The 16,300-nt window shown below is 36.3% G+C and overlaps 1 protein-coding gene across 20 annotated transcripts in view; it reads right to left on the bottom strand.

The window, feature by feature from the left end:
* LRRFIP2 (LRR binding FLII interacting protein 2) overlaps positions 1-16,300 on the bottom strand; it is a 99,548-nt gene that overhangs the window by 54,454 nt on the left and 28,794 nt on the right. For 14 of the 20 annotated variants that reach the window (XM_031469910.2, XM_031469916.2, XM_031469920.2 and 11 more), the window contains exons 3-6: positions 8,166-8,252; positions 6,881-6,931; positions 1,577-1,633; positions 1,438-1,482 (exon numbers count right to left, since the gene is read on the bottom strand). In XM_031469910.2, coding sequence (XP_031325770.1) covers positions 1,438-1,482; positions 1,577-1,633; positions 6,881-6,931; positions 8,166-8,252 — 240 coding nt within the window. The remainder of the gene's footprint in view (positions 1-1,437; positions 1,483-1,576; positions 1,634-6,880; positions 6,932-8,165; positions 8,253-16,300) is intronic. The other 6 variants (XM_031469930.2, XM_031469925.2, XM_031469926.2 and 3 more) reach the window with 1 other exon arrangement.

The following is a 16,300-nucleotide window of genomic DNA, read 5'->3' as shown; positions in this document are numbered from 1 at the left end:
TATAGATACACTGGGTAAATAATTCCTTATTTATTCAATTTCAGATTTCTTTTTTGTTTGTTTGCAGATTTGTTTTAAAGGCTCCAAAAAAAGGTTGAACTTGGATGGCTATACCATCAGGTTAAGTAATATATAATCAAGTTTCCCACACAAATTTACAAATAACCAGCTTGATAACAACTGTCTGAAATATCACACTATGAACACTGCAATGAAAAGTAAAGGGAAAAGCCATACATTTTTAAAAAGAGGGGAGATGGGATTATTGTCAAAGCCCTCAAGACTCAACTTTCAAGCTTTGTTTGACTAACACCCTGTATAATTCTTTTCAAAGTACTTAAAGAGAAAAAACCAAAACATCTCCAGGGAGAAGCGTGACAAATCCATTACTTAAAGTTTTTCTCCTGAAAAATTATTCTTAAACTACTGATTAGATTTCCATAAAGGATTTTTAATATTCTTATAAATCTATACTTTTATAATTAGTCGACATATTTATGATTCAAGAACGAGTTTACTAACTTACTCTAAAAAGACAGTAGATTACATTCACCAATAAGAAATGTAACCAGAGCAAAAGACTATTTAAGAACACAAGCACATCAATAACTAGTACATCAGAACACACTCAGTTTATTGTAGTGTATTTTCATATACTATATAGGATAGGAAGAAACAAGTAGACTTCGGAAAAATTAACAAATATTGACCTTCACAAGAAAGATAATTTCACCGATGAAAAATCTAGATGTAAATATATAAACAATATTATCAATGTGCAAATTAAAAGTACTGTTTTAAGGTCTAAAGCACAATTCCTCAAGAAGAGAGAGATCAGTGTCTTGGCACAACAAACAAGACTTTAATAAGCAACTTCTCATTAATCTTGATCTACAACAATGTATGCTAAAAATCTGGGACATACTACAAAATGTCAATCAAAATGTTGAAGCATGATAATTTCTATAAATATGACAAGACAGGCATTTTTAAAATCAGCAGCTCAGTTTCTCCATGTCATAAAACTATAATCAGTCACTCAAACCCCAAAATAATAAAGTTTATTTATTTAATAAATTGTCATTTTAAAAAATATGAAAGTAGGAAAAATCTGAAAGTTAGAACCACGCAGATGTTATTCTGTAAAATCAACCTTATTATTTTGTGATGATTTTCCAAAATCAAAGGTCTTTTTATAGAAAAAGAGTAAATATATATGTTAATAGATGAAAATTACAATGATTTTAGAACTGATTTATTTTTAGCCATAATTTGAGAGACAGCATCACTTTCCAATGAAAGGACTTTGTCACTACTTTGTATTTTTTAAAAAAAGGCAGAGATATATACGTTGTCACACTGCTCAGCCAATGTGTTGCAGAAAGATCAATACATACAACATTTGAAATCGAGGTGTAAATAACTTAAAATACCAACCCTGTGACTGCCAAAACTTCGAATGGACAATGTATCCTCAACTCCCTGATAAAAATAAAAACAAACATAGTAAAGGCCTGTGGGTGACTACAGGTGATGAGGAAAAGTACTAGAGGCAAGTTTGTAGGTTATTACAAACCAGATAAGGACGACGATGACTGGACCGGTGGGAATACCTGGCCCTTTCCGAATCTTCCTGGTAAAGGAGAAAGTACATGGAGAGTTAATCACTGAACAGAGGGCTGTCTATCAGAACAACCGAGCAAAGAACAATCAGTTAAGAGCACAGCAGCACCTTCACTACAGCAAGCAGCTGTGGACCACTCAAGCTCAAATGCGGAGTTTGGGGCAGCCACATGCTTCAGGTGGAAAGAAAGCAGAAATAACCCTGGCAATGTTTTTATTTGAACAGGTTCATGTATGTCTGACCACTTGGAGAATGCAATCAACATACAACCAAGAGAGCTCACTACACCAAGGCAAAAATAAGCAAGTATGCTTAAACAGAAATGGAGGTCAGCTAAAAAGCAGACTTTCATCCATTCTTTTCATTCTGAATGTTAGTTTCTGCAAGGCAGGAAGAAATGTTTACTTTATTACGGATGTAGTTTAAAGTGACAGTGTATTGCTTTTGAAAAGATTTGGGTTATAATTCTGTGCTCAATGCAAAGAATTTCTTTTTTTTTTTCTTTCACCACTCTAACTGGAAGAGAAAAAAAACAACTAAATGAAATAGCCTCTGTATCTTGTTAATATGAAAAACTACTTATAATTAAAAGAAATTGAATAAAGAGTTCATAATGTTATCCCTTATGAAGATTGTAAAAAATAATAAAGAAAAAAAATTGACCACAGACTAACAGCTGACTAAATTAAATGTAACTCTAAACTTGTCCACATTCAGCTAATAGCACTGGAGCATTAAGTACTGAGTCAGGTGACATTAAATGACTAGTCCCTAGAACCTAACCAACTGTAATTCTGATCTTTCAGAATTTCAAAGTCCAAAGTGTTCAGGTAATTTGCATTGACTAAGAATCTACACACAACCATCCAACTGGGTTCACAGTTAATCAACACTGCTTTTTCCAAAATGAATCAATACTTCAACACCCCATGACAAAACAGCATGATTATTACACAAGTGGAACAAAAATATGTGGCTATGTCTGACCATTCATTTCAAATACAGAAACAGCAATTCAACTGAAACACCACAATTTAATGCTTTATTTTGGTCATGATCTTTGAGTATAATTCCAAAAGAACTCCTGGTTGTCATCTGCTGTGTACATAGATGCATTTGATCAAATCTGTTCAGAAGTCTGTTGTAAGCATCAGTATGATTCAATGATTCAATATCCAATATAGTGCTCTGATCTTTAGGAATTCGTTATTGATTTACATTTTTTTGTTACGTAATAGACACATGTAAGAAGCCAAGCAAATTTCTTCCCTTTCTTTGACTATCAGATGTTATATATACCACAAAAGCTCGGGGGGGCATGTGTGCTAGCCCAGCAAGGTAGATACAGTTTATTTAGTGGTAACCAGTTCTATGCTACTTTGCTTGGTTACCTTCAGGAGCCTCGTGCTACAAAAGCAAGTTAATTCTACATGCCCCTGCCAGTATTATTTGGGATACTAGGGTGACATACACGGTTTAATATTCAATCTTCCCTTTATTCTATCCTATCTTTTCATTCCACCTACCACACAAGAGCATTTTTTAAAAACCTACTTCTAAAGAGCATATCCCATTAAAGATGTAGTAAAGACAAATGAATTCATATTTAGTCTCAATTATGTCTATTATAAAAATAATTCTAAATAACAATATCTTATTAAGTATTGATATACCTCCATGTTTACACAGCTTTTCTTTTTAGCTCCATTTAAAAAAGTGGTCTAAAAAGACTTCAGAAAACTACAGAATAAAATGTAAATTCCATACAGGCCAGTCAACTTAAACCAAGAGAATATAGTTTATTCCATAATCATAAACTACATCTTAAGCCAGCACTATCCAACAGAACGCTCTGTGACAATGGAAATGTTCTACGTTTGTGCTGTCTAATATGGTAGCCACTAGCCACATGTGACTACTGAGCACTTGAATGCTGGAAGTGCAACTGAGGAACTAAATTTTTATTTTAATCAATTCAAATCTAAATCTAATTACCCAAAATGGCTAGTGGCTAATGTACAAATAGTAAGGCAACCTCAAAGCAAATTTTTACTACACCAAAAAAGACCCAAGGCACATATTTTACTAAAAGTCTGCCATGTAGCACCACGCCTACATAGAAAGGCAGGTTTTTAGGTAGTTTTTAAGTACTCCCCCTACCGTGAATACTTCTGCATAGTGGCAAATACGAAGAAACAGAAGGCAACCCTTGTATAAAAAGACCCCGGCACCAACCCTAGAATTATTTTTAAGAGCTAGAAGGGTCCTGAGAGATCACCCTTCATTTTACAGTATAGAAAACTACAGCACAAAAAGACTAGGAATCAATAAAGTCAGAAAGCTGGGACTAGCATTCAGACCTTCTGACTCACCAAGACCACTGAACCAATGAAGACACTGTATTACAAAGGCTAAATCCAGACTGATTACATTGGAAGAATATGAAGAAAATGTCAAGGTATCATGGTTTTTACTCAGTGCTTTCTCCTTCTCTGGAATAACAAAAGGCTTTATTTCCCAAGATTTCTAAAGTAGTATTTAAATTGGCAATCGGCTTTTCTTGAATTAATAGCACCAGAGGCCAATAGATAAAATGTCAGCAAACTGTGTTTTTGGGTACAAATTACAAGACAGAGTACTCCTCTCTTCCATAGTCAGGAGAACAAAACATTTTCATTGTCCTAGGAGACCTTATAAGTATAAAGGATCCAAAGCTGAATAAACAGGACAATGCCTTAAAAGATGGATGTGTATTTGGTAAGGCTTTCTGGAAAATTATGTTTTGATACATTTAAATTAAATTAATGGAAATGAAACATAATCTGTTTTTAAAAGTTCACTGAAAGAGAGAACAAAGGAGTTTTATTAAAAAAAAAAAAAAAAAAAAAGCCCACAGCCCTGTGAATACAACCAGCCATCTTCTCTGTCAACAAATAATACTTAATTCAAGTCTGGAGCCATTCCCTCAGTTTTGGTTTTTGGGGTTTTGTTTTTTTGTTTTTTGGGTTTGGGGGGGGGTTTTTAGGGTTGGTTTTTTTTTTATGAAGGTACTGGGGATTGAACTCAGGACCTCATGCATGCTAAGCATGCACTCTACCACTGAACTCTGTCCCCCCATCACCTCAGTTTTAAATTAGAAAACTTCAGAAACTGCATTTACTCTTTCAGGTCATCAACATGCCACTGATTCAGCCATCCAGTTTAAAAACAGAAGCACTGGCTAATCTAAGACTATTTGGAGGCCCAGAAAGACATAGGGTCTTTTCTTCTTGAGCCTTTCACCTTCCAATCCATTATTAGCATGTGTGGCACTCTCTCATATCTCCAAATTCTGGCTCTGCCAATGCCTGAGCAAGTTGTTTACTTCACCAGTCCTTTATCACCTATTTGTAAAATGGAGATAGTGTACCTATCTCATAATGAGAAATGAGCACATATGTAAAATGCACTAGCGCAGCGTCGGCATACAGATATGCACTCAAAGTCAGCTTCATTCCTGAGCCTCACCCCTTTGTGTTCCCTATTCACATCCCAACATCTCACTCCCAGACAAAGAAGTACCAAAATTGGGAGAAATTTTTAATATGGGAAGATTCTTCCTTCTAATAATTGACAGTCCAATTATTTGTGTATGCATTATTCATTTTATTATAAATTTATTACTAATGTATATTTTATATTGTGACTATCACATACCAACTTCTACTACAAGCTCACAGAAAGCAGCCAAGGAGACAAGGATAAGATAAGTGAGAGGAAAAGTCAGTCTGAAAAACCAGGTGTCAGAAGGGGTTGGAGTGTTAATTATTCCCTGCTGGAAGTAAACCCCGCCTTTTCTGCATGTCCAAATCTTAGCTATTATTCAAGACCTGGGTTACTTATCACCTGCATGTTAAGCCTCTAACCCAAATTGCTGTCCCTTCCATGAAAATCTAGCACATTCACTGCTTGAACAGCACACATTTCACAGAGATAAAAAAAAAATGTCTATCTTCATGGCCTTTGAATATAGGAGTCAAACATGTGGCTTTTACATAGGCTTTTCTTCTTATTTAATGTTCTGGTTTGCCCTAAGATGTTAAAATCCTAGGCAATTTAATTTTAGAACTATAATACATAATTAGCATAAGAAATTAAACTAATATTTCTACTTTTGCAAGCAAAAATGATTGCTTTTATTCACACAAAACATTCTTAAGGCATCATCAGTAATATTAAGCCAGTTACATGCAGAACACACTTTAAATAACAATAATTAAGCTAGCTTTAGTAATGAGCAAGGACAGATTCCACTCCAAAGTAACAAACACACACACGAGGAGTCGCCCAATTTTAAGCAACCAAGTATCTTTTTTCTCTCTTTTCTCAAATACCACAATAAGATATATGATAAAGTTTTAAATTTGCAGGTCAATACAGCCATAAATATTTTAATTCTGGTTGTACCTTAAAATGCTGCTACAGAGGGAATTTGCTTATAAAAGTTGCTTGTTTAGCATCAATTAGATCTGTTTTAGGGATCATAGACTCCTTTGAGAATCTGATGATCAAAATACCTGTAGGCATTTCACATAAAGACATACATATATTCAAAACCTTGCGTGAGACTTTAAGGTTTCATGCCCCCTCCTGCAAGCCTATTCACAACCAAGCTAAGAACCTCTGCAGCAGGAGATAGCTGGGGAACTTAACAACACTGAAAAAGGTTCAAATTTAGGAATGATTCACAGTAACTAATACTCCACTGGTTGCAATTTGCTTTTGTAGCTAACACATTTGGGAGTGGTGGTAGAAGACTTGAAAAGGAACTGAGAGAACTGAAAAAATAAAATTTTCAGAGGAGATGAAAGAATGATTTGGGTCACCTCTCAATGAAGACCCTGCTGACTTAGTTTTTAGAAAGGAAGAGAGGAAGAGGGAAGGAAGGAGAGAGAAACAGAGAGGGAGAAGGGGAATGAGAGGGGGAGAGGGACAAATTTGGAAGGGAGAACAAACCCACAGAAAGAAAACATATTCATCTACTGAATCTTTCTTGGTCAGGAGCATTCCCGAGGCGAGTATGAAGCTGTAACTATAACAGAAAATGGTCAGATTCCAAGCACACACTTGGTCCACTATAGGCACAATACTCTCTGACCTTTAGGTTCAAACATGCCAAACACTCCTACTTTGCAAACTATTAGTCAATGTTTTACTTCGCAATTGCATTATTTCAGCAACTGATCACAACATGCAGGACAGGCAATCCTGGCCTACCAGCCACTTCTGAATCTGTCCCCATTTCCGATCAAAGGAAGGATGAGAGTACTACAAATGCAAAAGTTTCATAAACTAAACAGTTTCCAACATACTGCACGCTGTCAGTCTTAATCATATACATTTGCCCTGAAGAGCAATGACTGTTAATTCAAAGTTTAGTTACACATTGAAAATACAGAAAATTATTAAGCTAAATATGTTCAATAATAAAGAGATACATGTTCTTCTGTAGCTTAGAGGATTATGAATAAAACTTATACTTAATAACTGTATCCTTCTAATTTACTATAATTGTAGGAGTATAAAAGATAATATGTTGCAACATTTTCACTTCAAGCCAAGAACTGCATCCAATATTTGAAGCTATGTATGAGGTTAAAAAAATTTAGCAACATATCAACTGTTTTTGGTTTTGTTTCTGAGTTGTGACAATATGGACTCTATACACATCTCCTTAACCCATTAGCGGAAGTTCCAACACCAACCTCAAAGTGTTTAATGCTGTCCTGCAGGTTTTTTCCCCGTTCATAATAATACAACATCAGAATTATTTTTATAGGAATTTTCAGAGCTAGATTAATGCCAGAAGGAAAGAGTAAAAAAGAGTATTTGTTTCATTTTAAAGCAATCCAATTTCTAATGCCTATTTAAAAATTTTTTGTTTTTCTTTCTGATGATAGAAACATATTGAAATGTATGAACTATAGAAAAGCATAAAAACATAAAACCAATCATAATTCCACCAAAGACAAACCTAAGTATTATCAGTAATCACTTCTTTCCAGTAGTTTTTGACCTACATACGGATACTAGTTTTTCTGACACAAAACTGGAGTCCTACCAGGCTTATACTTGTCTTTTTCATTTTCTTATATGAATATTTTCCTCTATTATTAAATATGCTTACAAACTATAAGGCTATATGATTTTAGAGTTTTACTATGTAGATACCATAATGCAGTTAATCAAAATTCTAGGACATTTAGGACTACAGTAAATAACTTTGTCATCTCTAAGCCAACTTTAGCTATTATACATAAAGCACTTATAACACTATAATAACTTACAGCAAGGAAGAGCTATGCATGTGTTTGCTGTTACAATTGAAAACTAAATATTGCATTCAATTTGCTGACACAGAATGGCTTGTTAAAATACACACATCAAGTTATTCTATTCCTAGTGTTTCAAAAGGAACCAGATTTACTTCAGAAGGAAACTAGCCAAGTATTGACTCTTTTTTGAGGCTAACCGGAAATTAGGGTTACACCCCCCAAATTACCTCTTTTTGTTGTCGTTCCAGTTCTCTCATGCGGATATCTCTTGCTTCTGCTCGGGCAGCACGTTTTGCAGCCAGCCTTGCCTCTGCCTGAAAAGTAATATAAAGACTCAGCTTTATTTAAAAACCACCACCACCACCACACCTCTACACCAGCTTTGAGGATAAGGAGCAAACGGGACAGTACTTTCCAAAGAGGGTGGGGGGACAATTCAGCATCCATCAGCAGTTTGACTGACTTCAGTCAACACCTCCTACATACTCATTGCTCTCGCTAGTCCCAGAGTCTCTCCTGAAATCTGGGCCTCTACCTTCAACTGCTTGCCTTCATTACACATTCAAAACATTTCACACAATTCATTATATTTCTCCAAGCTTGGCTTTTTCCAGAATTTTCTTCCCTGTCAATTCAATCACACAAATTAGAAACTGCAGAAGCAGCCTCTATTTCATTTTGAAACACTGCCAATGTTCGGCCTCCAAGTATTGTCAATTCTCCACCATCGAGTTTCTCTCCAACCCATCTTTGCTTTCATTATGCTTACTGCTCCTGCTTGTTTCAGGAACTCTTTCCCTCTCTCTTTCAATTGAGATATAATCTACATACCATCAAATTCACTGCTTAAAAGTGCACAATTCACTGGGTTTTTAAGTATATTCACAAGGTTGCACAATCATCTCTACTATCTAATTCCAGGATATTTTCATCACCTCAGAAAGAAAACCTGTACCCACTAGCAGTCACTCCCTATTGCCCACCACCACCCCCCAACCCCAGCCCCTGGCAACCACTAATCTACTTTCTGTCTCAATGAATTTGCCTCTTCTGGACATTTCATATAATTGAATTCATACAACTGCCCCCAAACCCATCTTCCTGACTCCAGACCCTGCCCTACAATTCATCTTCTACATGGTTACAGGATTGCCAGTCTGCCTTTCAAAACACATTTCTGATCACGTCATTCACTCTGCCATGTAAAATCCTCCAGCGGCTCCCCACCACTTATGGTTAAAGCAAAAATTCCTTAGCCTAAGTACAAAGAGGAGAGAGGACAAGAAAAGCAGAAACAGAAATAAGTCCGATCTCCGCCTTATTGCCCAGGACTTACCAACCTCCACCAGCTGCCTCCATCACCCTCCATTCCTAGATTCTGCTGTGCTCCAGTGTTAAGCCTCCCTTCATAGACTGTTTGCCTGGCAGGAGGTAGTCTCCCTTCTCTCTTAATCAGTTAAAATACTACCTTCTAGGAAGACTTCCTCCAGTCCTCTTTCATAGAGTAGTACTCTATGCATGTACCCCTATTGTGGCTTATTACATTGTATTAAATGTATTACATGGTATTCAACTTACATGCTTCTGTCACCCCACAACTTCCATGTCTCAATGTCTGCTAAATAAACAAAAGACTTTTCAGGCCATGGGCCAAAGGAGCAAGAAAATGAGCCAAGGAAATAGCTTGATGTACTTCATGAAACTTAAACAGCTCTCTGGTTTCTACCTTATGGTGGTTTCCCAGGTTCTTGGCCACATTCTAACTCTGATTCAGATGCCCTCTCTGATAACTACAGTTGTTTTTTCCCATGTTATATTTGTGCTCAAGTCTAACACTAGGAAAAGACTCAGCCAATGTTTGAAGGGGGTCTACTGTGTGTAAGCAATTATACTAAGCGCCAAAAATAAGACATGACATCTCTACCCTAAAGAGGTTCACAATCTGGCCGAGGGAGATAAACACAGCACTTAAAGAGAAGGAAGCATGCAGGAAGGAGCAATGACTTTGCTGGCACGGTCTCAGCAGGCTTCTAAGAAGATGAGACAGTTTAATAGTCACTGCTTATTCAACTACCCCAATTTTGCCAATTTCCCAGTCTGTCTAAATGGTCTTTTGGTAGCAAAAACCCTGCAAAGTGAACTGAAATTGACCAACCTTAGGCTCTAAACCCTGACATGGCCAGAGCAATTAGTCTTCTCACATGAATTTTACATTGACCTCTAGCTTTAAAAAAATCTACACTCCATTTTATTTACCCCTCTGACTATGAGTGGACACCATTTTTTTTTACCATTTTGTATTTTATAGAAAAAGACTTCAAGGCTAAGTAAGCTATGCTTCAGCAGATAACAAATACATTTTAAAATTACAAAGTATCATTCTTCTGGGGAAAATTTCCAAACCTCTTTTTTTTTTTTTCAATTTATGAAAGCCATGGCAATGTGTAGGAATTTTCACTTCTACTATATATTGGCTTTGTGCTTGTAGCCTCCCTTAGAAATATATCAGTGATGCCAATTTCATCCTTCTAAGATCTGTGGCCAATTCTGCACAACCTCTGCTAAAATGGGACTTCTCTCACCCAACCTAAAGTGTAGATTATTGAAATCTACTCTCTAATATGACTTCTTGCACAACAAAAGGGGAGGGACCTAACTTCTGTGTAACAAAAAGAACATGGGCTCCAGAGCCACACAAACATCCTTCCCTTTGGAACTTAGCCAACTTTATGCAAAACTCAGATGTTACCTCCCTTGGAGATGGTACCGAGTAGGGCCACTAAACAACAAGCTTTAAAAAGATAGAGGATTTAAAACTACTTTATTTGGTTTTTTCTATACACTGCTCCCAGATGCCTGAGAGTCAGAGTAGCAAGGAGCTAACAGCGATTCCAATCTGGTAGACAAAACATGTATTCTATTTTTATACAGATATATTTTTAAATAGTTTTAAGTAGCAACACTAGCATTTCCCCCTCAGAATACAATTGCATGAAAGAGCTACTGTGGACTTGTTTTAACCTGCCCTCACAGATATAAAAAGATACAACAATAAATCCACAAGGATTTAACTAAGTTCAAAACAAAGCTGGTTAAAAAAAAATTAAACACAGAATCACCACTTGATCCAGTAACTCCACTTTGGGTACATACAGAAGAGCTGAAAGTAGGCTCAAACAGACATCTATGCACTTATGTTCACAGCAGCACTATTCACAACAGACAAAAGGTAGAAACAGCCCAAATGTCCATCAGCAGAAGAACGGATTAACAAAATGTGTTATGTACAGACAATGGAACATTATGCAGCCTTCAAAAGGTAGGACCTGTTGACACATGCTACAACATGGATAAATCTTGAAGACAACACTGTTAAGTGAAATAAGCCAGACACAAAAGGACAAATGTTGTATTCTGCTTATTCAAGTACCTAGAACAGTCAAATAGCATGGGGACAGAAAGTACAACTGGTATCCAAGGGCTAGGGGGACGAGGAAATGGAGAGTTATTACATCATGGGTACAGAGTTTCAGTAAGGATGATGCAAAAGTTCTGAAAATGGATAGTGGTAATGACTGCACAGTAATCTAAATGTACTTAATGCCACTGAAATGTATACTTAAAGATGATTAAAACAGTAAGTTTTATGTTGTTTATTTTACCACACACAAAAAAAGTTCATTTAAAAGCTGGTATACGACATGAATGAAATCAGAAGTATTTAGGAGCCTAAATCATTTAAGTATTTGTATGGTCTTCAGGTTGACATGACCCAAACTTTTAAATAAAGTTAACAGGAAAATTTAGGAACTGGAAATTCAGGTTTGTAAATTACCTGTGAAATCCAGTAGGTATTGGACCAGGTTTCTAAACATTATTCTGATCATTATGCTTTCAAATATTAGGCATGTAAAGGCTGATTAAAGGAAATAATATGTAATTGGATAGATATAGAAATGTATTCTTAGAGCAGTGAAAATGATAACACAAAAAATAAAGACATATTTAGATAGGTTTAAATTCATTTCCCATTAAGTGCTTGGGGCAAATGGAAAAATAAAGTGAAAGCAAAAATCAGAGGCTTTGATCACCCCTGGAACAAATATTTTAGATTGTGTTAAATCATAAACCTTCTAAATTCGTTGAATGTTCACTTTATCACTCAGCTGGTAACTAGGAACCATACAATCAAAAGAGGAGAACTAAACACGTACTATGTGAGCACTTCTACATTAGGGAATGTTCCTCTACCATTATAATTTTGTATTACACTGTTTTGGAATTTAAGAAAACAAAAATATGTGAGATGCAATAAAAAGATAAATACAGCTGACCCTTGAACATCATGAGTTTGAACTGTTTGTTCTGAATCTTATACACAGATTTTTTTCAATGCTAAATACAACAGTACTATATTATCCATAGATCAGAGGAATCACAAATATGAAGGGCCAACAATAAGGTACAGGCAGGTTTTTGACTGCAGGGAGGGTAGGCACCCCTAACCCCCACATTGTTCAAGAGTCAAATGCAACTCCATTTTAGAATGGGCAAAGGATTTGAATAGACATTTCTCTAAAGAAGATACACAAATGGCCAATTAGCACACAAAAAGATGCTCAACATTATTGGTCATTGGGGAAATGCAAACCAAAATCACATTGAGATATCATTTCATACCTATTAGGATGGCTATAATTTTTTTTAAAAAATTAATGTAAAATGACTAGCATTGGCAAGGATGTGGAAAAGTCAGAACACATTTCTGGTGGAGATGTAAAATGGTGCACCTGCTACCGAAAACAGTTTAGCAGTTCCTCAAAACGTTAAACACAGTCATAAGACCATCTCGAGTTATGTACCTAAGGGAAATGAAAACATATGTTCACACAAAAATCTGTACATAAATTTTCGTAGCAGCATTATTCACAATAGCCCCCAAAATGGAAACCACCCAAATGTTCATCAACTGATGAATAGATAAACAAAATGTGGTATCATCCGCAGAATGGAATATTATTCAGTCATAAAAAGGAACGAAGTACTGATATAGGTTACAACATGGGTGAGCCCTAAAAACACTATGATAAGTGAAAGAAGCCAGACAAAAAAGGCCACAAATTACATGGATTTCATTTATATGTCCAGAATAGGCAAATCCAGGGACAGACAGTAGATTATTGACTACCATGGGCTGGAGCAAGGGGGAGAAAGATAGTGACTGCTAATAGGATGGAATTTCTTTTTGTGCTGATGAAATGTTCTGCAATTAAAAAGTAGCAATGAGGGGGGAGGGTGTAGCTCAAGTGGTAGGCTGCATGTCTAGCATGCCTGAGGTCCTGGGTTCAATCCCCAACACCTCCACTGAAAAATCAAATAAATAAATGAATCTAATTACCACCTCCCCCAACAACAAGAAAAAATTTTTTTGAAGTGGCAATGGCTGCATATCCTTCTGAATATACTAAACACCATTAACACTATGCTTTAAAATTGTAAATATTATGCTATGTGAATTCTATCTCAATTAAATTTTTTTAAATAAATAAGACAGTGCATAAAAAATATGCCTAAGTTAAATAAATAGTAAAATATGTAAAATTCCAACACAAAAATTTCAGTATATAAAATGGGAGAAAGGGAATCTCTTGCTGTAGTAAGTTTAGAAAATGCCAGGTTAAAATTTTTTTAATCGGATCTTAATACACATTACTAATCCCCAAGAAAATGATAAAATATAAAAGCATTTCTCACACTTACCTGACCACATTATTAAATAAACCCTAAGTAATTCTTCAAGGATCATGCTCCAGGGAACACATCTGGGAAATAATGATTAATCTTATGGTAGTATATCAGGACGCAATTCAAACCGTACTAATTCTGTTAAGGGGGGACTTATCTTTGCTTTTAATATTTATAAAATTAAACACTGCTTTGAGAATAATCCCCATACAATCAAAACTCAAACTTTCAAGATGGCAGGAAAGAGGAGACCTGACACTAATATTACTACCATCATTTGAGCACTTAGCAAATCTAGGTGCTTATTTTCCTTTAATCCACAAAGTAACCCCCTGAAGTATAAAAAGACTAAGTAACTTACCTAAAATTAAGTAACTGGCCAGCAAGTACTGGAACTGATATCCACAGCCTAAGAATCTGATTTCAGTTAATGCTCTTAACTATGTTGCCACAACTTATACCTTTATATCCCAAGTACAAGAACCATATCCTTAGACAAATAATCAAAGTTTACTTTGGATGAATTAGCCTATGATTTTCAATTTAACATAGATACTCTCTTTTCTATGAAACTGTACCATTCTGGCTCTCTTATTTCTTTGACCACAACTTCACCCCAAATGTAGTTAATCTTCTCCTTTTGCTATACTCAGCCTTCCCTCTCATTTTCACTCCATATTTTCAACTATCAGCCAATGAGAATGACTCAAATCTAGCATCTCAAGCTCTAACCAAAATCAAAGCCTACATTTCTAAATGTCTAGTGGATCCTTTGTAATACATTAAGAGTGAATAAAAGCAACCTCATCTTCCCCCAGTGAATACACTTTGCTTCCCTATTTTTCAATCTTCAGAAATAGAATCCTTGTCATACCTGTTGAAAACTCAAAGTCTCAGAGACTTCTACTTCCTAACCAAACCTTCTCTACAATCCCCTTTAAATTCAACCTTTAATTTCCATTCCAACAGACTCCCCCTCTTCCAAGCATGAGCCTGGAATACTTTGTGTTCTAATTCTAACTTCACTTTCTTCCTCCTCCCATCCATGCTATTCTGTATTACACACTGTTGAATTAATCTGCCTGAAACTCCAAGGAACAAACGATTGGCCATAATACATTTTATGATGTCCAATACCCAAAAACATCCTTACACTTTCATAATTTTAAATTTGGGTTCTGTTACTGCTTAAGTCAAATAAACACAGGAGAATGGGCTAAAATAAACTCACTGTGGCCCCCAGTGGCACTGCAAATCAAAAACTTAACTAAGGCCAATCCTATTATAATTATCTGTCTAGTGGTATACAAGTAAAGCAGGATCTATCTGATCCCATGGACAGTAACCCACCGTTTCCTTGGAATATATAATCCACACATTAAATTTCATTTGGAACTATCATTTGGAGGGAAAAAAGTTATATTCACTTAAAAAAACAGCAGGACTCCCTCTATTGGTTTGTTCTTCTCATCATAAGTAGGTTCAAAGTCTCTTTCATCTTTAAAAAATAAGCAAACAAAAAAAAGTCCCATCCTGTTTCAATTCTGCCTCATCTTCTCTTTACAGCCAACTTTTCTCACACCTCCCTCCTCACTCCCTACTCTCTTCAAATGACTGCATTCTGGATTCTGTCCAACCATTTCGCTGAATTGCTCACGCCAGTCACTAATGACCTCTAACTACCAAACCCAACAGAATTTTTCTGTTCTTATCTCAGTTGTCCTTTCTGGGATTCCAACATCACTGCCACTCAATTCTTTCTTACAACTCTCCTCTCTTGGCTTTCCCGCAATACTAGTCTCTCCTGGTTTTCCTCTTGACTCCCTGACCTCTCTTCCTCAGAATCCTTCATGGGCTCATTTTTCTCTGCCAGCTCCTTAATTTTTAACATAGTCAAAGCTTCCAGGCTTCATCTCACTCTTTTCACTCTATGTTCTTTCCCTGGGTGATAGCGATAGTCTGCAAATCTTTGCGTCCAACCCAGACTTTTCTCTCACAGTCCTGACCTAACTGGCTATTAAGACACTGAGGCTGTCCCGCTGGAACCTCAGATTCAGTATATCACAAACTAACTTTATAATCTTTCCCTTAAAGTTCATCTTCCTCTTTACATTCCTCATCAGCTGTCTCACTACCTAAAAACTGAAATGAAGGATCATCGTAAGTTTCTTCTTTCTTTTTTATCCTCCTTCCACATCCAGTCACTAAATCTCAACTAACTAGCTCTGTCAATTCTGTCTCTGTGCTATTTCTTCAACCCAAACTTTCTTCTCCATTCCCACTATCACTGCCTTAATTCAGACTCTCATCACCTCTCACCAAGATGACAACAAAATTTCTTGACTAGTCCTCTCCCTACCAGCCATTCTTCACACAGTGGCTAAAGCAATTATATCACAATTCAAGTCTGAAAAGGGTTTTACCCTTCAGTTGCTCCCCAACAGCTGCCAAAATCAAATTTAAACTCCTCAGCACATAAATCCCTTCCTGACTGGCCCCTATGGTCTCTCCACCATCATCTCCTCCCATCCCCACAGCTTCTCTCCAGCCAAACTGAGCTAGTTTTCTGGCAGTTTGCCACATGTTCTTAATTGCTCCATACCCCTGTGCCTGAGAA

The sequence above is a fragment of the Camelus dromedarius genome, chromosome 17 (genome assembly GCF_036321535.1).
Source record: "Camelus dromedarius isolate mCamDro1 chromosome 17, mCamDro1.pat, whole genome shotgun sequence".
NCBI lineage: Eukaryota > Metazoa > Chordata > Mammalia > Artiodactyla > Camelidae > Camelus > Camelus dromedarius.
The sequence above is the reverse complement of the archived record's forward strand: the minus strand, read 5'-3'. Positions and strand labels throughout refer to the sequence as shown.